The following is a 27,647-nucleotide window of genomic DNA, read 5'->3' as shown; positions in this document are numbered from 1 at the left end:
ACGGAGAGGAGAAGGATCTCGCGTTTTTCTCCGTCCTTTCCTCGCAGAACAGCGGGCGAGCTCTCTCACATGCAAATCTTTTTCCTGAGACCATGTCTTGATTTTTTCTCCTCCGTTCCTCTCTCCACCAGGCTTTCTCGAGTCTCCCGCTCCGTCGAACTGGTGTCTCCGTCGTATTCCTTCCGGTCCTCGTAATCGCCGCTTCACGATGGGCGTCTTCTAGAGAAAGGGGAGCACAAGGGAGCGAGAGAGAAAGAGAAACAGCGAGAAAGAGGACGAGAGAAACCCAGAGAGAAAGAGGAAAGAGGGACTGACTCCGTGGCATCTCGCCATGGATGTTTCATCGATGCTGCCATCCTTCGTCAATCCTCAAAATGAAGAGCCGACGGCGGCCGAGTTCCTCGCGGCTGCTTGTCGGTCGAAGCTCGTTCTCTTCTTCTCTCGCACTCGACAAAGCGTCTGGCGGTCTCATGCGAGAGGAGAAAGAGCCGCACAAAGAGCAAAGTAAGAACTGCGAGAGCCAGCAGACGCAACGCGGAGAGCGAGCTTTGGAGGGAGATGAGGAGCGTCTCGAGCAGAGGCGGCAGAAGACACGGAGAGCGGAGAAGAGCCGACAAGAGGCGATTACAGACGTGAGAAAGAAGAAACGAACGCATTTGTGCAGTCTGTCTGTGCCTCTTCGGACAGCACCTTCGCTGCCTTTGTCGTCGCGACGCTGCCGCAGCATTTTTCTTCTTCTCTGCTCTCTCGTTTGCTTCTTTCCTCTTGTTTTTCTCGGTTTTTTCCACCCGACAGGGGCGCTCGTCTTCCTCGCCTACGGCGTACGTCCAGTCGGCGCCGTCTGCGCGCAGCTGGGATCCTGTGGCGGCCGTGACATCGCGACGTTTGCGTTTTCTCACGGACGAAACGCAGCAAACAGAATCTGGTATCTGAGAGACGACCGCGGTTTCTTCTCTCCGGCTCGCGACGCGCTTTCACCGGATGTCTATACACCTCGCAGCGGTGGTCTGTCTCTCGCGCCAAGTGCTGCAGAGGCGCCGTCGAGGGCGGCAGAGGCAGAGCCTTCCTCGGCGTCTCTGCTACTTGCTCACTTTGTCCCCGCAGCAACAGAACACTGGAAAGCAGATTCGAAAACCGCTCTGCAGCTCCCATCCACCTCGGCGTCATCGCGCCTTCCCTCTGTCATGCATTTGTCTTCCTCCTCGAAGCGCTCCTCGCAACGGGCGGCGGCATCGCCTCCGTCGGCTTCTGCCGCCTTGCCTCTTCTTGGCCGACAGCCTTTGCGCGTCTCGACGTCGTTCGTTCTTTACCGGCGTCTCCCGTCTCGCCTCGCGCCGCTCGCGCCGCTCGCGCCTTCGGCGTCTTTTTCTTCTGCTTCTCTCTTCTCTGCAAACACAGAGCCGAGTTCGCTGCGGAGCAACGATGGATTTCTGCCTGGGATCTCGGAGGAAGCGAAAACGCGGAGCCTCTCAAGAGTCCAAACGTTTCTCGAAAACAAGTCGAGACGGTCGGGGAGAGGACGCTCACGGTTCCAGCGGCGCTGCGCGTTTGCTGGCGCGGGACTCTCACGCTTCCCCCTGCTTTCGACGGCTCTGAAATTCATTTTCATCACTCCGTTGACGCATGCGTTCATCTGTTTCTCCAGTCTGTCTCCACAGTTTCCTTCCCCGCTCCGTTCGCTTCGTGCGTCCGTCTCCTCTCCTCCCGCTTCGTACTCGTCTTGCCTCTCGCCTCGGTCTCTGCCCTCTTCTTCTCTCTCTCCTCTCCCCCCTCCGCCTCTGTCTCCTGTTGCACCGCCTTCTCGGAGTTTGTCTTCTCTCTCTTCTCTTCTCCCCCTGTCTCCGGCTCCTCTCTCTCCTCTCTCTCCTCTCTCTTCTCCTCTCCGTTCTCTTTCTTTTGTGGATGCCCACCGGGCGCCTGGCAAACGGCGGCCGCTGCTCGCTCGCCCTCTGCCCTTTGGCGCTGCAGGTGTGTCTGCAGGCGCGGACGAAAGCGACGCTTCTTGCGACGGCGCCTCTTCGGAGTTCCTCGACTCGCTGCGGCACGCAGCAGAGCGGATGGCGGCGGAGCGGTGGAGACAAACTCGCGAGGGCGAGCGCCTGGTGGCTGCGCTGACGGCGGCCGAGCGCGAGGAGCAGCGCGAGCAGGAGCGCAGGCGCGAGGAGCGACGCAGACGGCTCTTCTCCGGAGAGGCGCCTCTGACGCTCGAGGCGCTGAAGAGAGACAAGGAACTGGGGTACGTCCTCGACGAGTTGATTCAGCGTAAGCGAATGGAGAAACAGAGACGCGGCGCCCTCGCGCTCCCGATCAAACGCCGCTTCCCCCTCAAACTCCTCCGCGTCGGCACCGAGCTGTACGGACGCGTGAAGAAGATTCTGCCCTTCGGCTGCCGCCTCGACGTCGGGTGTCTTGACACCTCGGCGCTGCTGCATGTGCGAGACATGAGCGAGGTAGTCGCGGCGAAGGAGGCGGGCGCCGCCTTCGCGAGGGAAGCGCGAGAAGAAGAAGATCGCGGGCAGCGGCCAGCCTGCGTGGATCAGACTGGCGCGACGCGTTCGTATCTCCCCTCGAAGACCGCGCGATGCCGTAGGAGCGCCGCCGGACTCCCCGAAGAAGATCAAAACCGCCTCGCTGCGCACTGGATTCAGAGCCCCAGCACGGTCCTCCAGCAGGGCCAAATGCTCCGGCTCTACGTCAAACATGTCGATCCTGCAACGAACACTCTCGCGGTGTCTACTCGTCCCCCTTACGGTTCTGTTTCGTTTGCCCTTTCTCCTTCCCCCTCTTCTTCTCCTGCTTCGTCGGATGCCTCTCCTACGGACTATCGAGGAGATCTGAGCTTGGCGGAGATCGCGCGAGTCGAGGAGGAGCGTCGGGAGCGCGGTCGACAGAGTTTTGGCGACTTCTTCGTCGGGCAAGCGGTGGAGGGTCGCGTGACTCGCGTAACTTACCTGGGGCTCTTTCTGGACATCAACGGCGAGGAAGACGCGTTCATTCACTTTTACGAGCTGCACAGACGACGCATGCAACAACTGAGCAACCGAGATCGACAGCGCGTAGAGGCGGCCCGGAGGCGCTTCGACCCTGTCGCCCTCGAGGTGCTCCGCGCCGCAGAGGCAGGCGTCTCCGACGAGGTGGAGGAAGCCGAGAGGCGTCGCCGGCGAGAAGTGGAAGGCCGCGACAGTGGCGAGTTCAGCCGTCTCGCAGCTCTTCGAGAGATGTTTGCGGAGAAGGACGACGAGGTTCTCGGCGCAGACGGCGCGGCGGCCAGGCGAAAGGTCGAGGAGCGGCGAGATCGCGAACGAAGGGGAAACAAGTGGATTTACAACGTCGGCGAGTGGCTTGCGGACCTCCGAGTCGCCTCCATCGATACCCGACGCAAACGGTAAACGGAAGGAAGTGCATGCGGGGAAAAGAGTCGGATGGCCGAACCGGGAATTGAACCTGGGTCTACACAGCCACAACGCGTTGGCCTAACCTCTAGACGACTCGGACCGACAGTCGAGCGGGCGCGCCTCCTCGCAGAACTGGTGTCGAATAACGGAGACAGTTCGCTCCATTTCTGCGTCCTGGGCTTGACTCGTCGAACGCAGAGACACTGAGACATGCGTATAGACTCACAGGTTTTCAGGCGCATGCATCGAGCTACCTGCGCGCATGCAGCCATGGAGAAATGCGGAGGTCGGTGCTCAGGCAGTTCGCATCTCCTGCGGTCTGTTGATTTCGAGACGTGAGCACCAACTGAGGAGGCGTCGAGCGCCGCGGGTGCTCGCGCCTGAGCGTCTCCCGGCAAGAGGCCGCGCTCCGATTAGAATTCTCGTTTTTATTCGATTCTTTTTTGAGTGTTTACTTTTGTTATTCTGCCGGTTTGATTGATTTTTTCAGTTTTTTACAGCTTGAGTGTTTTTCACTGTGTTTCCAATGTTCCGCGGATTCTTTTTTGCACTCGGGGGCGCTTCCGCTTCGAGGAACGCTCCCTCTTTGAGTTTTCCACTTGCACCCACGATGCGCTTGTGTCACTAGAGAAGTCGGGGATCCACGTCAGGCTCACGCGGAGCCAGAAAGAGAGAAAAGACATCCACTTTCTGCATGCATGTCCGTTGTCCTCCCGCCAGCATCCAGCTGAGTCGGCGGCCAGCCTCGGAGCTCCTCTCCCGGTGGCGAAAGCAGCTCCGCGACGAACAGCGCGAAATCCTGACGCCTCAGCAGCGAGAAGGCCTGAGAAAGGAGGAGGAGAGCGAGGAGGAGAACGAGGCCATGAAAGCCTTGCGGAGGCGGCGAGAAGAAGACCTCGCCCTCAAGGTGTACAGACAGCACAAGAAGAAGATGGCGGCGCTGGCGCGCGAGAGAGAGGGTGTCGGCTCAGCAGACGAAGGCGGCGGGGCGAGGAAGGGGGAGGGAGAGAACGATGAGAAGAAGGCGCAGGGAGAGGAAACGGCAGACCCGATCGCGAGGAAGAAAGCTGAACAGATGCGGCGATTCAAGAGCTTTGGAATCGACATCTTCGAAGAGAAACGCGACGAAGAAGAACTCCGCGAGGCGATGGAATACCTCCAACGATGGAGGGCCGCCTACGCACATCGACGCATGCAAGAAGCCGCCTACAAAGAAAAGAAGAGACTCCAAAGGTAAACGACTGTCTTCATTCCTTCATCAGGCCTTGCGGGTCGAGTCTGCGTTCTTGCACCCCACTTGCAGATAAATATTCGTCAATGTATCGATTCACTGATACACGCTGATCCACATGCCGCCGTGTAGATCCCCAAGTACAGATATCCATGCATGCATGCAAATGCGCATATATCTATATGTATGTATATACATGAATCTATATATAGATACATGTGTATGTCTGTATGGTGGCGTAGCTTCATATGGAGGCAGGTAGGTGGAACTGTGGCGTTTGCTTCGTTTCGACGCTTTCTCTGAGAGGCCATTTCTGCCTTCTCCGGCATGGCTTTCTACCTACGTCCCTGTTTCAGACTCGAACGGAAGGCGCCGGACGAGATGTCCACGCAAGACGCTTGGCGCCTGGCGGCGACCGTCGACGAAGAAATTGGACTGAAGGATTTGGTGGACGACGCGCGGAAGCACGCCAAGCTGTCGGGTGTACGTACACTGCAGCTTCCGGACTTCTCGGGGCGGTATCCGAGAGTGCGAGAAGTGGAGCCTGAGGACTTGGAGCAGTTTTATCCGGGGGTCTTGACACCTGAGGAGTCCGCGGCAGCTGGGAGCGAGACGCCTGGAGGTAAACTCGAAGGCGCCGCGGATGCATGCGTGAGAGAAGATCTGCGAGAGAGTGGGCTGCGGGGAGACATATGGACGGACAAGACGGGCAGCAACAGAGAAGAAGCGCCGACCGGGCAGGCCACAGAGAGTCAGACGGACGGCCAGAAGGTCGGGGAGAAGGACGGAGCCGCGGCGAGACGAGCGCAAAGTCGACGCCTCCCTTCAAGAGCAGAGGAGAGAAAGGAGGATTCTGAGGACGTCCAGAGAGAACCAGAAAACGACCCCAGGAAAGGAGACAATGAAAGGACAGACAGAGAGGGAACAGCGAGAGAGGCAGAAGACAGAGAGAGAAGAGAGCGAGAGGCAGACGACGGAGAAAAAGAGGGAGACTTTTTTGATCGAGCCTTTGAGAAAATGAGACGTCGAACAGAAATGAAGCTGAGGGAGGAGGCGATCCGAGCAGGAGAACCGCGAGAAAACCTCTGGACAGGACGCTCGAGAACCGAGGTCGAGGACGGCACTGAGGCAGACGCCAGTTGCAGGCAGGCCTTAAACGAGCCGCAGGAGAGGGGAGAAAAAGAAGAGAAGGGAGAGGAAGCGGAGATGGGTGAGCGCAAGGGGAGAGAGGACGTCGAAGGCGTCCAGAGAAGAGAAGGAGAACAGAGAGCAGAGGCAAATGATGCGAAGCAGAGAGCGGATCAAAGAGAGGAGACGATAGGCCTGCCGGCGCCAGAGGCGTTCGTCAACGTCGGGAAGAATCCTGCACTGCGCGTTTTGCGTGATCTCGCACTCTCCACAAGCCGCCAGAGGCCTGCCAAGAAGGAAGACGACTTCACAGAAGAAGAGCGAGAAGCCGTTTTGAGAGACCTGCGCATGCACGCCATCGAGGCCTTCCAGAAAATGCAGAGGCGCCCCGCGAAAAAAAAAAGAGGCGGAAAAAATCGACGCGAAAGAGAAGAAGCCTGGGCGAACCAAGTGTTCCTCGAAGCCGAGGCAGAAGAAGAAGAGTGGAGAGAGAAAGTCAAAGCAGGTAACAGAGCCCTCAGTGAACGAGGCAACAAACCGACATACGTCTCACCATTCCTGCGTTTGCAGAGAAATGCCACAAGCGCAGACCGACGTAAAGATATTGAAATCCGCGCTTCATATCCCTCCGCTCTCTAGACGTTGAGGCACAAGCGAAGGCAAAGAAAACATATATTTGTGTGCCTGTACACACCTATGTGAGGACCTAGAGCAGCCGTATATCCATATATATATATATATCCATATATATCCATATATATCCATATATATCCATATATATCCATATATATCCATATATGTATATGCATAGGTATAATCGCATATATAGTATATATGCGTATAAATGTATATATATATATATATATATATGTACCTGTATTTTTAGATGTAGATGTTCGCTTACATTCCGAATGTACAAGCTGTCAGGTATCGATGCACTGATGCACCTTTTGTATACGTTGGAAAGAGAGTCCAGTGGCTGCGGCAGTTCGATGCTGCTTTGACGCGGCTAGGCACGCGCGCTGGTGGAAGAGGCGTCGGGACCTCACCCCACAAATCTCTTTCTTTGAATAACGTTTTGCAGCGCATGCAGCTTTTTCCTCGATGCCAAAAAAACAGAAACGCATTTCTCGAGTGACAAAACTCAGGGCGTCTCGTTTCCTTCCTCAGCATGTGCGTCTCTGTCTTGACTCCTGACGGCTCTCTTGGCGCTCTCGGCCTTCATGTACTCTGTCCGGACCTGAGGGTGGACCCAGTGCTCTGTATCCCTCTCGCCACCCAGGTCGCGTCCGCGGACTTTCTCTAGGACATTTCCGTCAATACACCCTGTTGGCCAGGACTGTCCTGAAACCATTTCTCCACATGCAAGGCAAAACGATCTTTTCGAAGTCCTGTGCAGTGTCCTTGTTGTCTCCTCGAATCTCGCGTCCACTCTCTCCACTTCGCTCTTCCTTCCTGAACCCCCCTGTTTGTCATATCGTTGTCTCAAAGTCTCCCCAGATCGCTCTGCCGCCACCGTAGCTTTCTTCTCGTTTTGCGCTTGTTTCCATTCGCTCGGCGGCCATTGCCTTCTGCCCTCACGAGTTGCTGGCAGACGCGGAGTGCCTACCAGAAGTATCGGAGTCGAGTCCGCTTGCTTTCTCAGGCTACAGAGACGAGACAGACGACGCCTTTGATGAGGTGCTCAGTGCACTCGGAATCGAAGATCTGACTGAAGAGGTTTTGGAGGAAGCGCGAAAGCGACAGATTCTGCAGAAACTCCAGGCGGATCGCTCCGACCTCGCCGGCGATGTGAAGAAAATTCTGCGCTCTCTCGTCGGTGAGAACAAGAAAGCCGCATGCAGGCACGGTGCTTCATTTGACGGCTATGCGAAGCACCCCCAAAGCTTCGAGGCGACGCCCTCCTCCGCAGGGAAAAGGAGCTTCCAAGGGCAGAAGAGTCCTCCGCGTAGACGCCGCATGCGAAAGCGAGAACAAGCGAGACAGCAAGAAAGAGAACAAGAAAGAGAACAAGAAAGAGAACACAAAAAAGAACAAGAAAGAGAACACAAAAGAGAAAACGAAAGAGAACAAGAAAGAGAAAAAGGTCTCTTTCTTGAGTTTGGCGGCTGCGAGAATGTGTGTTTTGCAGCACAAAGAGACCGGCATGAGGTGCAAGCCTTCGAGGAGGCGGCCGGAGAAACAGTTACGTCTGAGCGCGACTGGGAGGCGAAGGCAACAGGTAAAAGTGAATTGGTCTACATGTCTCGATTCTTGTCTCTGAACTGCTCAGCCGGCGGGAGTTCGCCGATCTAAGAAACGTGTATCTCCCTTGCTCGGAGACGCTTGAATAGGTGACACAAAGCCGTGTGTGGAATTGCATCTAAAAAGCGATTTCTGTCCGCTTGTCGTTTTTACGCGTCGCTGCATGCGGACTGACGCGCCTGTTCAAGTGTGTGGCGGATACCTGGCAGCCTCTAGGGCGCCATGCTGGCTGTCCAGATATGTCATTAAGCGCTCGGCAGCGAGACATGCCTGTGCGCTTTTGACTCGCCGGCAATCCCTACTTGGAGCCAGATGTATTCCCCGAAAAGGCGAAGTTTCTGTAAAGATCATCAAAGTTCAGGTGTGTGCGAAAGGGCCTTTGGCTTCGTGAATACGTCAATTTCCGCATGCAGAGATACATCTCGATGTCCAGCTGTGTAGCGAGTCTGAGAGTGCCGGAGAACACCCAGGAGGAAGGAGGCGACCACAGTGAGAATCACGACTTCAAAAATCCGCGCTGGAAGCCGCCATAAACCTAACGCACAGTGCTTCACATAGACGCTCCACTGTGGATTTGTTTTTGAGGTTGGCTGAATGGTTTTTGCATGCGCCCTGAGGAATCGCTGAAGCATGCTTCAGGCGTACGTGCCGATGCCGAGGATGGGAAGGTCCTCATCTTTTTGGCACTCGTCAGAGTCCGACTGTGCTGTCGGTCGAGCTAGGCGTTTTAGTCAAAGGGATTTTTGCAACGAAGCCTCTTGCCGCAGTAAAGGTCTACGATGCTGGGTATACTTGAATATCAAAACGCTTCATTCAAGTGTTTAAACCTCACGGATAAACGAAAATGTCCTCCCGCCGTCGTGATATCTGCCTTGAGCATCTGGCCTTGCTTCTGCGACTGCTGGAAAACGCGTTCTCCCTTCTGCGCCTTTCGAGCCTCCGTGAACGAGCGGCGCGCATGCATGCAAGAGCACAGCCGGCTTCGGCATCTTCCGAGTCGCGAGCGTCTCGACTGCGGTATACCATCGGCACACAGATCGCCATTCGAGGTGGAGAGCGTTCGCGACATTGTGTCTTGGAGCTCCGCGCAGAGAGACAGAAACCTGTCTTTGTGCGCGGCCCGGAGCGCTCTGCGTCTGCTGCTTCGTCGCTAGGACCGCAGTTCTCTTCAGCTGAAAACGCGGAGGAAAGAGCACAAAGGGAGAGACGGACTCGTGAAGCGAGGACCGCGACAACGCGCGAGAAGCTTCGCAGTGGAGAGGAACAGGAGAGGGACGCAGGCGCGGGGCGCAGAGAAGAGAAAAACTAAACAGGAAAGAGGCAGGAGAGGAAGACCGCGACGGTGCTGGGGAGAGAGGCTGAAGATCTGAAAATCTGAGACCAGACAAATGAAGGCGTTCTGCTTTTTCTGTCCATGCATGCAGCGGCTCAGCGGCTCCTCTTTCAAGGCTCCGAGGCTTCTTGGCAAAAAGAGATCGAGGAGGAATTCGGTGCGTCTTTCCCCGCAGCCTACGTCGCTCGGAGCGATCTGCCTGCGGAGGAACGCCTCACGCTACAGCCGCTGTGGACACCGGGCTTGACGCACGGCCACAGTACTCACTCTGGAAATCCTAAATTCACACAACATTATTTACATATCTATACAGATATATATATATATATATATACATGTATATCTATATGTATATCTATATCTATATATATATATATATATATATGTAAATAGACGCCTCTAGGATTTATATGGGTGCCTCTGTATCTCGGGAGATGCATGCAGATGACAAGAAAGGCGTCGTCATTTATCCCCAGGCTTCTACATGTGTGCCCCCTTGCAAGGAAGGGATTGAGACGAGGCCTTTTGTCTGCAACATCAGACACCGTTCTATACGCATGCAGATATGCAAGCTCGTGTATATCTGCATATGTATATACACACATACATATATATATATATACATATATATATATATATATATATACACACATATACATATATATATATATATATATATATATATAGTTGTTTGTTTTGATGTGTGGGTCTCGATTCTGTGCATTCGCGTGTCAGTTGTTCGTGTGCAGGAATGCAGATGCATATACATATATTTATATTTATATATATATATATATTTATATATATATATATATATCTTTATATATTTATATATATATATATATTTATATATATAGTTCTGTGTAGTTGGGTGTGGCTTTGCGGTCTGAGTCTTCACCGTTGGGGCTTGAGGGAGGGGACGTGAGTCACAGCAAGGAAACTCGGCGAAGCGCTTGGAAATCAACAGCAGAATGGATCGAGCCGGGTTTCCTGCGGTTTGAATTGAAAAGAAAACGCGGGTGTGGAGTGCAGCCTCGCTGCAGCAAGTTCAAAGTCCACAATTTGCGCGCTTGTGGCTGCGTTGGGCTGCAGGACCTCCCGACGAGTTGGATGCGTCTGACAAGAAGATTCGGGAGACGCTTATGAAGCATGCAGCGCGCGAGGAGAAGAGACAGCGCAAGCAGGAGCGGCGGGAGAGACGAAAGGCGCTCGAAGAGGAGAGCCGATCTGGGGGCGGACAGGCGCTTCGAGAGCTCTGGAGTAGCTTCGACGGCTTCGCAGATGCGGACGGAGAAGACGAAAAATGGACCGCGGAAGAGCGCGACGCGACGCGGCAGGCACCGGACGAAGGCTTCAGGGAAGCGTGTAAGGATGAAGGGGAGGCAGCGTCGGACCGCGAACCGCGAGAAAGAGCGGCAGCAGCGATGCACGACACTGGCGGAGACCCGCAGGCCGAGGCGCGAAAAGTCGCAGAAACTGGAGAGGGGGAAGGCAGGATCCCTCAGCCTCATGTCGCGGACGCCACAGCCGAGGAGGGGCACCGGCAGACGCGAAGAATGGAGGAGCTCGAGTTCGACGAAAGTGCATTTCTGAATGAACTTGAACAAGATCTACAAGATCTCCTTGGCCAGGATGGAGATGAGGAAGAAGAAACCAGCGTGGACGGGATTGAAGACGAAGATGAAGATGAAGAGGAAGATGAAGAGGAAGAGGAAGATGAAGAGGCCTGGAACGATGAGGAAGAAGTCTGGCCAGGGTATCAGGCAGACGGAGAAAAAGAGAATCATAACGACGATGAAGAGAGAGGAGAGGGCGACCTACATCCATGGAGGAGCGTCGCTGGAGGGATAGCTGAGAACTCGAACTTCTCTCCCCTTTCTTCGTCGCCTTCTTCTTCTACTCCGTCTTCTGCGCCTCCGTTTTCCTCTTTTTCTCATTCTGTTTCTCCTTCTCCGTCTTCGCTGGGGCGGCGCTCGTCTGTGCGGTCCATTCGTTTCCAGGACGGCCAGTCACTGTCGCGTGACTCCGATCCTTCTCTACGTTACTTGCATGCGTCTGAGTTTGCATGTCGCGCCTCAGGAGGGTCGCCTGCCGAGGACGCGCGAGAGGCTGCGAACACAGGAGAGCAGCGACGCTCCGAGATCAGCCTCGGCCCCAAGTGGGGAGACGAACAGGTCGACGATCACTCTGGAAACCGTCAACGGATCGAAGCGAGCACAGCCCAGTGGCAGCGGGGCCTGACCGCGCGCGCGCGTCTTCTGATTTCTTCTTCGTCGTCTCTGTCCGCGGTCGACGCGTCTCAACTCGCCTCTCCGTTATCTGCGGTGGCAGGCGCAGTTCCGCGTTTAGCACCGGAGGCTGCGTCGTCTCGCGCGGCGTCTCCGTCGCCAGAGTCCTCAGGACTCGCGCCGCAACCTGCGATCGTCTCGGTCGGCGCCTCGCCTTGCCTTTCTTCGTCTGCGAGCTCTGCCCCTCTGCAGTCGCGCGAGGAGACGCTCGTACGCGAGGCCGTGGCGTCCGCGGTGGAGGCGCATCAGCGGGAGAAGGAACGCAGAGCGGCGCTTCGAGAGAAAGGGCAGAAGCGGCGAAGCTCGACGGAGAGAGGCGAGGCATCCGAGGTCGAGGCGACGCGCGTTCACGGAGCAGCGAGGCGTCCAGTGAACGCGTTTCTCGAGGAAGAGCGCGAGCGGCAACGAAGAGAGAAAGAAACGGCAGAGTTCGACGCGCGCCGCGCCGAACGCCTCTCCGCGGCCAACGCCCTGCGCCTCCCTGAACGCCCTGTACGTACACTCGAGGAGCTGAAGCGCCTGCAGCAGACGCAGCGCCGGGAGGCGGAAATGATGGCACAGGCGGCGCGCGACAGCGAAAGTCGAGCAGCGGCGAAGGCCGAGAAGAAGCGACAACGCGAAGAGCGAGCGCAGCGGCGGCAGGCGCTGGCAGGCGAAGAGGAGTTGCTCGGTGGCGAAAAGGGCTGGAAGCAAAGTCCACATCGGATTCTCCTCGAAGCCGCGCGCCGCAGTCACGAAAGAGGCGTCTTTGGCCAGATGCTCGGCGTTTTGCACTCGGACGACTCGCAGGCGCGAAAGCGAGAAAGACGGGTGCTGAGACATGCCGGCGAAGTCAGCGGCCCAGAGAGCGAAGACACGTAGAAGACGAGAAGAAGTCGGGGACGCGAGAGACGCGTGACGCAGGGAGGAGACGCAGGACTGCAGGGGAGAATTCGGTTCGCAAGAGACAGACGAGACAGTGAAAAGAGACCGGACGCGGACAGACTCAAGGAAGAAGAGGCGCGGTCGACGGGAAGGACAGGACTCCGGCATCAGTGAGGAGATTGACATGGAGAGAGAACGCGTGGATGGCTCCCAGGAAGGAAAACGAGTCGGGCATTCGACTTCGTAGGCGGTCCGGGGGGCCCAAGGCGTTTTGTTGCGAGGCGGAGTTCTCAGTGCCGCCCTCTGTGTCGCGGACGGGTGGTTTACGCCAGGAGGCTTTTTTCGTCATCCAGTTCTTGGATCTGCGAGGTTGCCGAGCGTCTCGAACATGGAGAAAGGAACGTCACGTCGCGCGCTCCTGGGTCTCTCGACGCGCGTTGTGGGAGCGGTGCGTTGCCGCCAACTGTCTCCATAGTCGTCGTTTTTTGCAGGGGTAGCGAACGAACGCGGAGGCGCATCGGCAGCGGACAAGCGTTTCGTGAGGATGACCCTTCAGCAGCTCGGGGAACTTGAGTCTTTCGTCGGAACCGCAAAGGCATCGCTGGAAAAGCCGCAGCGTCGAGACAGAGAGAGACTCGCAGTTCCATGACTGTGTCGCTTCTCAACACAGAAGGGGAACGGACGCCGGAGCCCCCAACTTCACCCGCGTCACACTCAGCCTGCCCATGTGGGTGCCGACCTTCTCGCTCTGCGCTGTGTCTTTCTTTTCCGTCGCTCTTTTTTCAAATGGACTTGCGTAGTGACTAGCATTTTCAGCGATGGACGAGCGGAGCAGCGCGCTCTGTCCTGAGCGGCTCTGCCTCCTAACTCGCGGTCACGAGGAACGGAAGGAGAGACGCGAAAAGGACAGAGAGGTTCTCGCGAAGCTGAGAAGTCACACGCGAACGTCTACAAACATCCCTGCGTACAGAGGCGCGGACGCAGGAGAACCGCCTAAGCTGAACAGGAACTTGAGCTGAACAACTGCGCTCGCAGACGGTGGGGGGATACAACTTCGAACGAGTTCCGGAGAAATCGACTTCCACGTAGGATTCAGCGGGGAGAATGCGGGGAGGCGCTTCCCACACACTCTCTGCAATTCTCTGGAGTGCAAAGGCCAGCAGTGCGAGGAGGAAACTAGAAGGGTATACAACGAAGTTGTCGAGATATCGAAGAGACATTAGAGGCCACCGAAGACACAGACTACGGCATCGACAGGAAGACATGTTCTCTATGATTTCCGACACTGGCGTCTTCTTTTTCCACGTTGTGCCCTTAGAGCCTGGTGCGTTTTTTGCCTTCTCCATACATCAGAGGGAAGTCGTTATGCGAACTTTTTCTGGAAAGTCCTCCTCCATCAAGCGACCTAGGGTGAAACGCAAGTTGACGTCGTTCTGCTGTTCGCTTCGACCGGGCGAAATCGAGAGACGCTCAAAGAAAACGACGCAAGTGCCGAGGCAAAAAGACCGCAATTCATGGCAGTGGACGAGAGCGAACAACGGCCAGACCAGGCTCGACGTTCCGGTCTCTCGTTCTGTGTGAACAAAGTTGTGTCTTTCGAGAAGAGAAACATGGTTCTCCCCAGTGCACGCGCTTTCTTTCCAAAGAAAGAAGATGATGCTCGTGACATTCGCGCGGCGTCTGCGCGGGCGCGGACAACCTGAGAAAATCACGGAATTGCTGGTTCTCCACAGTCACGAAATGCCTGCCCTTTCGCGGCGCTCGCGGCTCGAGCCTTCTCCCTCCTATTCACAAAACGCCTGAGAGCATTCAGCCGAAAATAGAGAAACATGCGTACATATGCATACATATATATGTACATATATATATATACATATATATATATATATACACATATATATATACATATATATAACATATATATGTATATACGTATCTGTTTGGAACAGGTTGGAATTTTGTGAGAAAGTGAGGAGGTCATGAGGCGAGTGTGAAGGCTTCTCGTGACGTTGTTCCCTCCTTCGGTGGAAAGGGAATTCTCGCGCTCGGTTCCAATAATAGGAAACGAGCCTAGCTTCGAAGAGGACAAGACCTTTTAATCGTCGGAACCCTCCGCCGCGCGCCTGTACAAATTTGATCTTGTATATCCAGCCATATGTAACGTAAGTACATATATATATATATATATATATATATATATATATATATGACACACATCAAATCAACATACACATATGCGTATATACATGTACATATATATCTATCTACCTATCTATCTATCTATCTATCTATATATATATATATATATATATGCATACATATAAGTATGTGTCTGTAGCTGAGCATGCGGCAAAAGAGTGGGTAGGACCTGAACCAGACCGTCGCATGCAGTTGGAAACGTCAGAGCGTCCCCGGACTTTTTCGTCTTCACTGCTTCCAGTGTTGTTCCCTTTTGGGGATCTTGTCTACTTCTCCCTTCCCTCGACTCTTCCCTCACTCGGTTAGTTTCGAGATACTTGAGCAGCCGTTTTCCTAGATGTTTCTGCCCCCCAACCCCCTCTCGTGGAGAAGAGCATAATCGAAGCAGCATGTCGACGCATGTGTGTGAAGCAGACACAAGACCATCCAGAGACGAACCAGACTGGATTGCACTGCGTCCTCCTTCCGAGACCGCTCGAATCCGGTATAGAGCGGAAAACCGTCATCAACAGTCTTGTGCCTGGGTATCTCTTTCGTTTCCGCGAACCGAGGTTAACATGTCTCTGGACATCTAGGGACCAAGATCGGAACGGTCACTCTAGAAAAAGAGAGATACACGGGTGGTACAGAAAGGTCCGGAGAACGTGGAATTCGTTTTAAACAGCTGGTCTTTTTGCGCCATCTTTGCGCAGCGAAGGCGCAGCGGCAGCTGCGGCAAGCCTGTTCCGCCTGAGAACGCATTGGTGCTGGAGGAAATCCAGTTTTTTTAAAAAGGAGCTTTGTCGTTCTGGAGTCTACCAAGGTCATCCGGCAACATGTCGTTCTCTGCCTCATGTAGTGTACGTAACGCGTCACAGCCTCCGCGCTGGCGGCGTCACAGCTACAGATGCTGAAAAAGCTAGTGAGCTGCGTTCTCGGCTCAGGCCTGAAGACTTTCGATGAGTTTTCGAGGATTTTTGCATTTAGGCGTCTGCATTCCAGAAAAGAGTCGCACTTGGCCGTCCGAACTGTGCTCTGAAAACCTCCGAGAAAAAGACGTCCGTCGCAGCCGTAGACAAAGTGCTCGTTGTCTTTTGCGTGGCGGGTACGGAAACGCCGGAGACGTCACGAAACTTTATTGGCGGCGCCGTTTTTTTTCGGAACGGAGCGACCCTTCGTTGAGCTGCCCGCTTCTATGACGAGACAAACACATGGAACTTCCAGAAACTTCGCTTTTTGAAGAAAAAGCTTTCTGTCTCCCGAGGTGACGGACGGCGCATGCAAGTCGCACCCGCTCTCCTGCGCCTTCGCGTCACACCGGTTTTTGCGAAGGTTTTCGGTGTCTGGCATCTCGCTCGGTGAAAGACCTCCGTCTCATCTTTCTGGTCGCTACACACATCCACTCTTTTTCGACGGAAGAGCACAACTCGCTAAACAGGCGCAGGCCGCCGGAGAGCAGGGTGCCGGTGTCGAGGCCGCGACTCGTCCGACGACGAGACGCTCTTCCGAGGGCGCCTTCTTCCTTTTTGGCTCAGCCCCGCGGTGTCTGTGCACGTGAAGAAGCTGCAACTTTGCGTCTTTTTCTCTCCTGCATCCAGAGACCGACGCGAATTCAGGATTTGAGCTCCTGGCCTGAAGCCGCGAGACGCGGCCGAGGCCGGTGTACGTACAGCTCGGCGAAGTCGAAACGGCTTACCGCGTTCGGTCCTAAGTTCGCTTTTCCGTTCTCTTCCAGCCGTTTGAACGTCGACTGTCTTCGCTGCGTTCGTGTCAGCTCTCTCTGTCTCCGTCGTTTCTGCGCGGCATCGGTCGGTTTCGCGCATCCACTCGAGTCCCTGCGGACATCGGCGGAGTGCATGCGCCGCGCCAGCGTCAATCGCGCGACGCTTTCGGCTCGCTCCGCTTTTTGGGCTGGAGGTCCGCGGCAGCCGAAGACACGCGGACCTTTTTTTGGCCGCGGCAGTGCTGAAGAGCGCATGCGACTCGCGAATGCCAGAGAACGGTCGAGGCGGCTACGAAGACTCTCCCGTCCAGCGGCGTAGAAACCAGTGATTGTAGCGCGGCGCAGCGAGTCGGGAAGCGGCGACCGAGGCGCTTGCGAGGGAGGCGTACCCAGCTGAGCGCCTTTTGGTTGACGCGTCGGAGAAACGCGCTGTCTGCTCACTACGTCGTTTGCGCGCCTTGTCACTGACAAGCCGAGTTTCTCGAGCTTTCCCCGACAGCAAGGGAAGGCGACAGGTTCAAATACGTTCTTTTTCGCTGTTCTGCGTCGTCTGCGTCTTCTCTGCGGCCTCCCTCGAAGGCGACTCTGAGGCGGTCCTCCCCCTCTCCCTTCTCCACATCGTCTTTCAAGCGCGGCGCTCCGCGAGCGTCTGGGTGAAATCCGCGCGTCTGCTGCGGGGGGCTGGCTCTCAGACGCAGACCTCGCGCTGGTCGTTCGTCTCATCGGCGAGTCCTCTGAAGCATCTTGACTTGCTCTCCGGAACAGACAGTCCATTTGTTTCTCGGAGAGAGGCGCAGACGCGAGACTCCGTGACAGTCAAGTTCCTCGCAAGCGAAAACGGCTCTTTGCTCGCTGCTTTCCTTCGACAAACGCCGCGCTGCCTCCGCTCCCTCGCCTACCTATACACCTTCCTTCCGTCTCTTCCCTCATTCCATACAGCTCGTACCCTGTCGCGTCTCTCAACCGATTTCTACGGGGCCATATATACATATATATATATATATTTAATTACGTACAGATTTTTGTACACGTACGTACACATAAATCTACATGTGTATTCATCTATATTCACATGCATATGAATATATATGAATATTTGTTCATATTTGTGCATGTGTATATGTGCATTTGCCGTTGTCTCTGCACAGAGGCACAGATGTTTGTATGTTCTTTCCGGTTTTTGGGTCTCGAGTCGGTGTCGCGAACTCAGTCGAACTCGCGACGCAACTCAACCTAAAGTGTACAAACGCGTCTGCATGTTTAGTAAACAAACACCAGGACAATGAATCGCTACTGCAGACCACGAGGAAGTGGAGCTCCGGGGGAGGGGATGAGGGAAGAGAGAAGAGAAAGAGGGATAGGCCAAGTCAACGCAACGCAGGCGGCAGTCCTCGCTCCTCCTCATCGCGCCCGCAAGGCGCCAGGCGCAGACGTAGCGCAGCAACAGAGAGACCTCGAGGTAATGAAACACACATTCACACTGATGCCCTCATTCTTGTATACATACTTACATACTTACATACTTATATATATATATATATATGCATGCATATGTATGCTGTGAACGTTTGTCTATGCATGTATATATATATATATATATATATATTCTTCCCTGTACGACGCGCGGCACCTGCGGGGGCACCGTGCTGTGGCGGGTCACCACGCATGGGTGAAGGGAGTGTATCCAGGAATATCGATCACCTGTAAGCATGCATATGCATATGCACGTATATGCGTATACATGTCTATACATACACACATATGCATACATTTACACGTATATGGATATATATATACCTATATATATATATATATATTTAGAGAGAGAGATATGTATGGTTTTGTGGGTGGTTCTTTGTCGCGCGGGTCTGCATTATTGTACTTTGTTGCTGTGCTTTTTTCTGCAGCAGCAAATGCTGCGACATTTGCCTCCGGCCGATGCAGTCGCGCAGCTGCAAGATGTGATGAGAGATTTGGCGATTCTCCACGATTCGCTGCGAAGCCTCTTGAGCGACAGCGCGCCAGGCCATGAAGCACAACATGACCAGCTTGTGCATGTGAGTCTCTTCTTTGTCGATTTCCTTCTCAAGGGTCCTTCTCCGAAAGACGTTTCTCTCTGACTTTTTCTCTCCTGTCGCTCCTCCGCTCTGCCTGTTTGCTGCGGGCATCCTGGTCACCTTCTCCTCCTTTTCATCTCCTCCTTTTCATCTCTTCCTTTTCATCTCCTCCTTTTCGTCTCCTCCTTGTCTCTTGCTTCTTCTCCTCATCTGTCGGCCCTTTCTGCTTTTCCTGCACCCCTCCATCTTCCTTTTTCGCCGTCTTCTCCGTGTGTTCCCTTGTCGCTTCCCCCTCGCTCTCTTCGTCCTCTTTTTCGGGCATTCAGTTGTCCGCGCTCAAACTCGGTCTCCCGCCTCACCTCCACAACCATAAAACGTCGCACATGCGTCGCACCTGCGTCGCACCTGCTCCTCCCCGCAGAGACAGCTGTCTCCGCTTACCCATCCCGGCTCTCCCGCCTCTTTTCTAAGACTTCTCTCCTCTCTACGTATCTCCTCTTTTTCGTTTTTACTCCGCAGTTCCGCGGCCGCGTAGCGCGTCGCATCAGCCGCTACGCGATGCTCGTCCGGAAGTCGCAGACCCTCGTGGACCGCCTCCTGTCCCTGCAAGAGGAGCAACTGCATGCGCTCGGCGCGTCGCCGAGCGCCGACCGTCAGCGGGGCTCAGCGTCGCCTCTCGGACCGCAGACCTCTCTGCCCGCGCTTCCCTCTCTCTCGTCTTTCTTGGCTGTGGCGCCTGACGGCGACGTCTCCCCCGACATCGCGCGTCTGCAGCGCGAACAGCTGCTCCAGCTTCAGCAGTTCCACCAACAAAACCTGCAAAAGTGAGGCAAGCGGATGGAAGAAACGACGGCGCGACCCTCAGCAGCGCGCTGCGCAGAAGCGTCTTGATGCCGGCTCTGTACGGAGGATTTGGTAACTTCTTTGTACCAGTCTATATTGGTGTTTCGGAAGTCGTTTTACCAACAACGAACGCGATCCCCCATTTCCGAGTGCCATTTTCAAACAGCCTCCCGAGGAGCGTCGGTCTGCCTCTCTCAGGCTCGCCACGCTTCTTCTAGGGTGTATGTACACCTCAGCCTTTCTGGGTCGGGGCGGAGCTTTCGGTTCGGGAGCTACGCCTGCGGAGGTTTTTGCTGTGGGTTCTTCGCCGCTTCGCGTTCTTGCTCTTGATTCGTTGTTCTGCGTACCGCACCGCAAGCGGCAGAGCCATGAAACGCGAGAAGCACAGACGAGCTTCGTCAACAGAGGAGCAGTCGAGAGCCGCAGGAAGCGCGGCCGCGCAACACAGTCCACTCTGTGTTCTGCGTATTCCGTGAGATGTAGATGTCGCCTCTGTACAATGGGTCTTCGAAATGCAATGTTCGCGAACTTTTAAGTCGAGACCTGCGTCTAGGAAATATTGCGGCGTTAAAGGGAGTTCTTCGAAGTGACGGGGAGACGGACAAGCAACTCTTCTGCGAGTTCTCGGGGAAGCAATGGTAGAGAGACAGAGTTGGACTGTTGCGTTTCTCGGTTCTGTCTTGTGTTTTTCCAGATTCAAGTCGCAACTCTCTGCATGGTGGCAACGCACGGAGAGACATTTTCACACGATGCGAATGGTGAATTACGTCAACTCTTTCGAGGCAACAGAGAAGTAGGCTCAAGTTTTTCCCCCGCTGTCGTGCTCTGTAAACTTTGTGTTCCTGTGCAGTGCAGGCCTCGTTCTCTGTTCAAAACCTGTTTGTCGCCTGTTTCTTCAATCTGCGTCGTTGGTGTCTCCGCGCTTGCTTTCTGCTTCCTTCGCTGCTTTTCTCGAGAGTTTATGACCTTCAAGGAAGAGCTCGGCAGACGCTGCGCGCGCGTTTCGGCCTTCTTGTTTCTGCCCGCCTCGGTGTCGGCTGTTCCTCGCTTCTTTCTTCGGTGCTTCGCCTTTTCCTCAGTTTGCTCTTTCGCTTCTGCAGCTTCTTCTTTGCATCTTCCCTGTCTCCTCCTCTCTTGACTTCCTCTCACTCGTCCACCCGCCGATCTCTCGCTTCTCGTGTCTCTCTGCTGTGCTGGCTGCGCAGCCAGCCGCCGGCCGCGCCGGCGCCTCCAGGCGCGAGTCGAGTCGGCGCGGTGCATGCGCCAGCGCGGGGTGGGCCAGCTGTCTGTAAGCCGCCAGAGGCGCATGCGTCGCGGTCGTGCGATTCGGCGAGCTCGCAGGCCGCAAGCGTCTCGGTGTCGAGCGCGGCGCTTGTGGAGGTGCCTGTCGCGTCTCGGGAAGGCCCCCGGCGAGAAGAAGAGAAAAGAGATGCGCAGGAGGAAACTGCGACTTTGCACAGCAAGACGAGTTTACGCGTCGAAGCAAAGACGAGCATCGAAGAGACTGGTGGCGACAAGCGACAGCATCAACTGAGGGAGACGCGCGCCGTGATGGCTGAGGAGCTGCAGCGCATGCAGGAGACTCAGCGCCAGCTGCAGAAGTCGTCCGCGGCAATTGAGCAGACAGAATCCGCTTACAACGGTGAGAGATTCTGCCAGACACCCTCCCCTTCGATTCTGTGTCCTGGTAACATGTTCCGTTCTCCAGATGTCGTCTGCTGGAGGATTTGGACGCTGTGCGCTCGCATTCAGGTCTGCCCATCTGAGTAGCGACTGTCGATTCACTGTCGCGAAGTTTGTCTCTCTGATGGCGATGTACAGCCGCACTCAGCGCGTGGACTGTACGCTTCTCGCGGGTGTAAAGACTCTGTTCCTTGCGAAACAAGAGTCGCGGCTTCTGTCTGAACACAGCGGAGGGTCGCCGCCCGCCTGCTGGGGGCCTCTCTGTCTCTGTCTCTGCGTTGCTTGTCTCCTTCTGTGCACTGCTCGTTTTTGCCGCTCCGGGGATCCGGAGAGGAGTCGCGAGAGAGAAAAGAAACGACTGTGTGCCTGTCTCCCCGCGCCTGTGTCCTTGGACGCATGCTCGTTTTCAAAGCAGAAAGCGAGAGACGCGAGAGTGAAGAGACGAGGGGGAGACGAAGAAGGTGACAGCGAGTCTGGAAGACCTCAACGTTGTAGAGAGAGAGAGAGAGAAAGGAAGGAAGGAAGCGAGAGACGAAGTTGAACCAGACGCTGACGGTGAGGGATCAGGTTTTACCATGGCGGGAGAGCAGAGAGACGCAAGGCGAGCGTGGAGTGAAGGTTTTGCTCTAGGCCTTTCGACTCTGCAGTCGCCTTTATTTTCGCGACGCGATTCCCGTTTTTGATTCCTCGCCAGATGCCTCAATATGTTTCAGATGCTCTATTTGTTTTATTCCATTTGTACTGCGTTTCCTTCCAACATCGAGCTGGGGAGCTGGTCCGTGGATACCAACCTTTCTCCCTCGGCTCGAGAAGAGCGACGCGGTGACGCAGCGGCTTTTCAGAAGTCGCCGCGAGTGTACAAAAAAGTTTCTGTGGGGTGGAGAGACCGCAGGACGCCTCGCTGTTCTGCGAGTCGCCCACGGGCAGGCCGAAGGCGTCGCCCTGGCCTCTTTTCTTCTCGCGGCTCGTTTTCCCCTTCGTGCTCTCCGTTTCCTCTTCTCTTCTGTTTTTCAGCAACAAAAATCCGCAGTGGATTCTCTGGCCACGGCTGTGGTCCGCGCTTGCATTTTTCTCGGTTTTCTCCGCTCGCCTCTCCCCTTTCGCGTTTCGACGAATGCTTCGGCAGTCTTGTTCACTGCGCGCGGCTCTTGCGAAGTTCAGTCAAATGCATGTTTGTTCGTCTTGTCGAAAGAACAGAAGCAAAAAAGAGCAACGAGAACGGACGACGTTTTCTGCCGGGTGCTCCTGTCCGAAACACACACGACTTTCGTCCTTATGCATGCGCCTTTCTTCCTTACACCATCCCTTCTATAAATGCATATTTATTTCGACATACAGAAGTCTCTTTACTTGTACATCTGTATATCTGTTCATCGGCCTGCAGACCGGTGTTCTGCATGTTGCGTACGAGTGAAGTTTCTTGTGTGAAGGCGCTCGAAGGGCGCCCAAGTGCCTTTTTGTTTGGGGGCAGAATCTGCATGCGGCGTTCGGTCCCGCTTGCATCGAACCAGGCAACATATTCATAAATACGCATACATATATGTACATATATATATATATATATACATATATATATATATACATATACATATACATATATATACATATATACATATACATATACATACATATATATATATATATATATATACATATATATATATATATATATATTCATATATATATATATATGTATACGCATCAATTTGAACGAAGAAAGTTTAAATAAATGTGCATGAAAGACCCGCGCGTGTGACCCGAGAGTTGGGAGAGGGGCGCGGCTGAGTGGCTGCCAGGGAAGCTGACGAAAACGACAGAATTTTTGTTTCTTGATGGTCGAGCTGCGGTACTTGCGCTGCAGTCTTCGGAGATCGGCTGGCCTCGGCGAAAGGCATCCTCACGACTCTCAAGAAGAGGTATTTCTACTCTCTTCTTTTCTTCTCGCGTCCGCTTTTCTTCTCTTTTTTCCTCTTTGGCGTTGCTGCTCTTTGGACATCCTACGCGTTTTCGTTTCTCGCCCCCGACGCTCCTGGCATTTCCTCCGTGGGCGGCGCAGTGCTCGGCGGCGCGCCATGTTTCTTCGCCTGTCTCTCGGATGTGGAGAAAGTTCTTTTTCTGCATGCGAAGCCATGTTTCTGCGGGTGTCTGCCTGCCCCCGCCCTGCGTCTTCCCCCGTGGTCTCTCGCACAGCTCCCGTTGTCCCCAAGTCCCCAGGTTCAGAGAATATTTGTATCAATCGATGCACATTGAACGCATGTTTGGATCTTTTTGATGCGCGTTATGTTCATGTGGATGCGTCGTGATCTGCCTCTGTGCGTTGTCGATGCGCGTTTCATTCCTGGCGCCTTCATTCGATTTCCTGCGGTGTCCCTTCCGTGACTGTTCTCGCTGGCGCGTTGCATGCGAATGGTTTCCCTCTGGTGCTCCCCTTTCGAATGGACCTCGTCGTTGTCGCGTTCTCGTCGCCTCGCCTTCCACCTGTCGATTGCCTTCCACATTGTCTTCTTGTCGCTCCAAGCTGTCAGCTCTTGTGACTCTGCGGGAGAAGCTGCACTGACTCGTGAGAGGCGCAGGTCACCTCGCGGCCTGCTCGCCTCCAAGGCCCTTCGAGGCCGCTCTGCTCTTCCTGAGGCGCAAATGGCTCTCTCAGACTCGCAGCAGCTTCACTTGGTTTCGATGATGCTCACCTGGAAACATCAATTCTTCAGGCGTCCACATGCTCGTGCATGTATTTGGTTCGAGCACATCCATATATAAATATGTATATATATAAATATATGTATATATATATATATATATATATATAAATATGTATATCGATATCTATATATATCTATATATATATATGTATGTATATGGATTTTTTATGCAGATGCGGATGTCGGTGTGTACATGTGTAAGTGTGTATGTCGGTGCATGCTCTTACGGGTGGCAGGCTCGAGAGTAGCCCTGTCTGGGGCGCCTTTTTGTCTCGGAGTTTTCAGCTCTGTCTGTTAACGGGATGAACACCGAACGCGAGATGTTTTCACCTCGTGTGCGGCGTCCTCTGCGTTCCGTCTGCTCCTGGAACTGACTCACCAACTGGATGCTCTCATGCAGATCCATCCCTCACGGTCTCCCGTGGCGTCGCTTGTCCGCCTTCGTCTCTACTTCGACATCCGTGGATCTATATCTACATTTCCATCTGCGTCTCTGTATGCCTGTATCTGTCTCTACATGTCGGTATGTGTATCTGCGTATGCGTAGATGTGGATGGTTGCGTCTGTGCATGCTGGCTGTCTTTCGCGGTGTTTCTTCACCCGCTCGGCACCGCACTGTGTTCATGCTTTTTTAGCCTGTGTCGCGTTGCCCAGAAGAGTCCGCCCTGGTGATTCCGTATACTCTTATCTGAAGAGAAAAAGGACGGGGAGAGTCCTGCGATCCTATCGAATCTGAGAAACGCACCGGCGAGAAGAGACGCGCTCTTTTCCACGCCGAAGCGAAACGCACCATCCGGAGGCTGTCGCCTTTCACAGGCAGCTCCTCTTTTGTTCCCCGCTCCGTCCGGCGCCGCCGTATACATATATATATATATATGTATATATACTGATAACTCCATGCATGTGTATGTACATATATATATATATGTATATCTGTATAAGTATATACGTATATATGTATATATATATATATATATATATATTTGGAAGTATGATGGCAGATATGTTGTGTACGCTTATATGTTTTTATCTGTGTGTGGGTGTCTATGCCTTGTATGATTCAAAGCTTTTTTGTGCGAGTTTGATCGCGCATGCATGCTGCCCAAAACCTGTGCGGACTGGGGCGGGCGCCGCGTCTCCCGGTTGCTTGCATCAGAATTTCCTTTCTGTCAGATTTCTACCCCTTGTTTGCTTGTGCTCTTCGAGTCTCCTCAAGCGCTGCACTGCTCTATTGCTGTTTGCTTCTGCACAAATATAGAAACATATTTCTCCGCTTATATAAATATATATATATATATATATATATATACATGTTTGTGTATGTGTGCGTGTGTAGATATCTGAGATGAGTGGATAGAGGTTGCATGCAGGTATAGGATCCGTTTTGAAGACTTTCGTCGTGGTGGCTTGTGACGGCCGCAGGGACAGTCTGGCAGAACAGGTGCAGAGGAAGAGGGGGGAGAGAAAGCCGTTGGTTTCGCGCGCGCATGCACCGCCGGCTTCTGAGAAGGGTGGATCGACGCCGCTGAAGTTCTTCTTGCGCCGAGAGAGGCTGTTGCAGGTGGAGCTTGAGGCGAGAAGAGAGGAACGCGTCAGAAAGGAGATTTAGTCTGTTCTTCCTTCGGCTGTGTTCACAGGGCTGAAACTGATTCACAGCTTATTTGGTTCGCGTTCCTCTTCTTCGTCGGCTGCTGCGCCTTCGTCGTGCTGAGGCGTCTCCGCGTCATTCGCGTCGCCATCTCCGTACGTTTTACAGGTCTCTCTTCTGTGCTGGCTACCTGATTTGCATGCGTTTTCCTCGTCGTCGGTCATTGGCCTCTTCCCTCGTTCGGTCGCCCTCACGGACTCCTTTCGGTTATGGACTGAGGCGCCTCTCCTGCTGTCTCCAGCTCTCGGCGTCTGCGTCGCATCTCTGGGCATGTCTCTGTCTGTGTGCCTCTGCTGCTCGCTCTCGCTTTGCTTCCCTGGGTGCCTCTGTCTCTCGGGAGTAGTCGCACCTGTATCCCTTTCGTCTTCCTCTCTTTCTCGGTTCTCGCCTCTGTCTCACGGTCATCTGTCTCTTTTCCGCGCTCCTTCCCTCTCCATGGCCTTCTCGTCACCTCGACTGGTCTCTCTCGTCCTTCCTCTCTCCTCCCGAGTTTCTTCCTGTCCTCGTGCTCTCACGGCGACGGAGTTGCGTAGAACGAGGTCTCTGCAGACCCTGCGTTTGACGAACCGCCGTTTGCGCTGTGTCTTTCGCCAGACGGCTTGCCTCGCCTGCAGCGTCTTCTCAGGTCTACTCTCGTCCTTGTTTTCGACTCTCGGCGCGACGACTCTCCACCTTCAAGAGAGCCTCTTGTCCTCTGCGCCTCTCGCTCCTTCACTCCTCCCCCCAGCGCTGCCTTCTGTCTCGCCGCCGCCTTTCAGTCAGTCCGACGGAGTCTTTTCAGAGAAGAACCGCCTTCTCGCCGGCCTTCCGCCGCAGCCGCCGCCGCATGCAGTTGACGGCGAGGAGGCAGTTGACGGCGAGGAGGCAGTTGTCGCCTCGGGCGTCTCCGCGAGAAAACGAGGAGCCACTGTTTGTGCTCCGGAAGGAGCTGAGGCCTTCGCGTCAACGTCTCCGTCACAGGATGTATCTGAGTCATGTCGGACAGAGCTGGCGAGTTCGCAGGTTTCTTCGATTCAACTTGAAACGAATCGAGAAGCATTGCCTCCAGGGCCCACCGTTCAACACTCGCCGTCTGCGTCCGCATCCTCGCCTGCCGCTTCTGCCCGCCCTCCCTCTGAGCGCATTGTAGATCCGACTGTCCCCGTCGCTCCTGCCTCGTCTCCTTCCTTGTCTAGGTTCTCTGCCGCTTCTGTTGCTCGGCCGCCGCCTGCTTCTCCGTCGTCTGCGTCTTCGTTGTCTGCTTCTCCGTCGTCTGCGTCTTCGTTGTCTGCTTCTCCGTCGGCTAGTGCTACTGCGTCCTCTCGTTCTTCGCCTTCATTACCGCGGTGGCGGCTTTCAGAGAGAGAGGAAGGGAGATCCCGCGAGAGCAGCGCGGCGATGGAGGGAGAAGCGAGAGGGGGACAGACGTTGAAGGTTCGCGGAGACAGTCCAGGCTCAACAGCCGCGGGAGATGAGAGTGCAGAAGATGGTGGAGGCGAAGGAGACGCAGACGAACTAGACGAAGGGGAGGTTCCAGTGCGCATCGAAGAGGGAGAAAGCGAAGAAAGAGGAGGCAAAGAAGAAAGACGAGACAAACGGGACAGACAAGCCGGGAACGAACGAGAAGAGAAAGAAGAAAGAGAACACACGGAAGGCGAAAGAAACGCACAGGGGAATAACGGAGATGCGACGAGAGAACGCAGTGCCGCATAAGATCGACAATCCTTCTTTGCCGAGGCCGAAGCGAGAGAGAAAGAAAGAGCGTTTCCGACTGCAGGCCGCGGTCTTGCATGCAGAATTAGTTAAACGCAGAACGTTTTCTGTGTACTCGAGGGAAAATCTTTTTCTGGCCTTGGAAGGTTTCAGAATTCATATGTCCATCTCCGCGAATACTTGCCATCTCGTGAGAAAGATGAAGAAATGCAGGGGAACTGAATTCAAGCTGTGGCTTGCACACCATCGAGAAAAACGCGGAGCATGGTGGAGAGGTGAAAGGATTGAGAAGCGTTTCGAGAAAACGAAGCTCCTTTTCTCAGAATTCGGTGCCGGAAGAGAATGGCCGATGTCTGAGCGACTGCGCCTCGAGCGCTTTTATGTCCCCGCGATGCCCCCCCCCCCTGCAGGCTCGTGAGAGGGTCGCCCCCTAGCTAAAGGTTTTCAGAAGCAATGCCGTTGTGCGCAAACCGGTGTGTGCATCCATGGTTGTGCAGAACCATTCTGTACAGAGATCTACAAAAGGACAAATATGTACGTCGACAGTGATATAAACAAATGCGTGTAAGCATGCACGTGAATGAATATATATACATATATATATATATATATATATATATATATATACCCTGCCAAGTGAT

General features: G+C 54.3%; 2 protein-coding genes across 2 annotated transcripts; both read left to right on the top strand.

Annotated features, from left to right (window-relative positions):
- Positions 1–374: 374 nt before the first annotated feature.
- Positions 375–12,480, top strand: TGME49_217790 (S1 RNA binding domain-containing protein; the record flags this gene model as incomplete). Its single annotated transcript, XM_018779788.1, has 7 exons — positions 375–3,385; positions 4,116–4,628; positions 4,983–6,259; positions 7,400–7,573; positions 7,886–7,975; positions 9,423–9,488; positions 10,424–12,480. 7 exons carry the CDS (start codon positions 375–377, stop codon positions 12,478–12,480), a joined length of 7,188 nt encoding a protein of 2,395 aa, XP_018634871.1.
- Positions 12,481–15,459: 2,979 nt separating this feature from the next.
- Positions 15,460–27,550, top strand: TGME49_217780 (Sec20 protein). Its single transcript, XM_002371304.2, has 8 exons — positions 15,460–17,843; positions 18,292–18,441; positions 18,961–19,265; positions 19,979–20,077; positions 20,490–20,926; positions 22,829–22,883; positions 25,304–25,409; positions 25,909–27,550. The coding sequence occupies exons 1-8, from the start codon at positions 17,667–17,669 to the stop codon at positions 27,004–27,006; spliced, it is 2,427 nt and encodes an 808-aa protein (XP_002371345.2). The 5' UTR covers positions 15,460–17,666; the 3' UTR covers positions 27,007–27,550.
- The last annotated feature ends 97 nt before the right edge of the window (positions 27,551–27,647 follow it).

Source organism: Toxoplasma gondii, chromosome XII (genome assembly GCF_000006565.2).
Source record: "Toxoplasma gondii ME49 chromosome XII, whole genome shotgun sequence".
In the NCBI taxonomy this organism is placed as follows: domain Eukaryota; phylum Apicomplexa; class Conoidasida; order Eucoccidiorida; family Sarcocystidae; genus Toxoplasma; species Toxoplasma gondii.
Note: the sequence above shows the minus strand (reverse complement) of the source record. Positions and strands in the feature narration are given on the sequence as shown.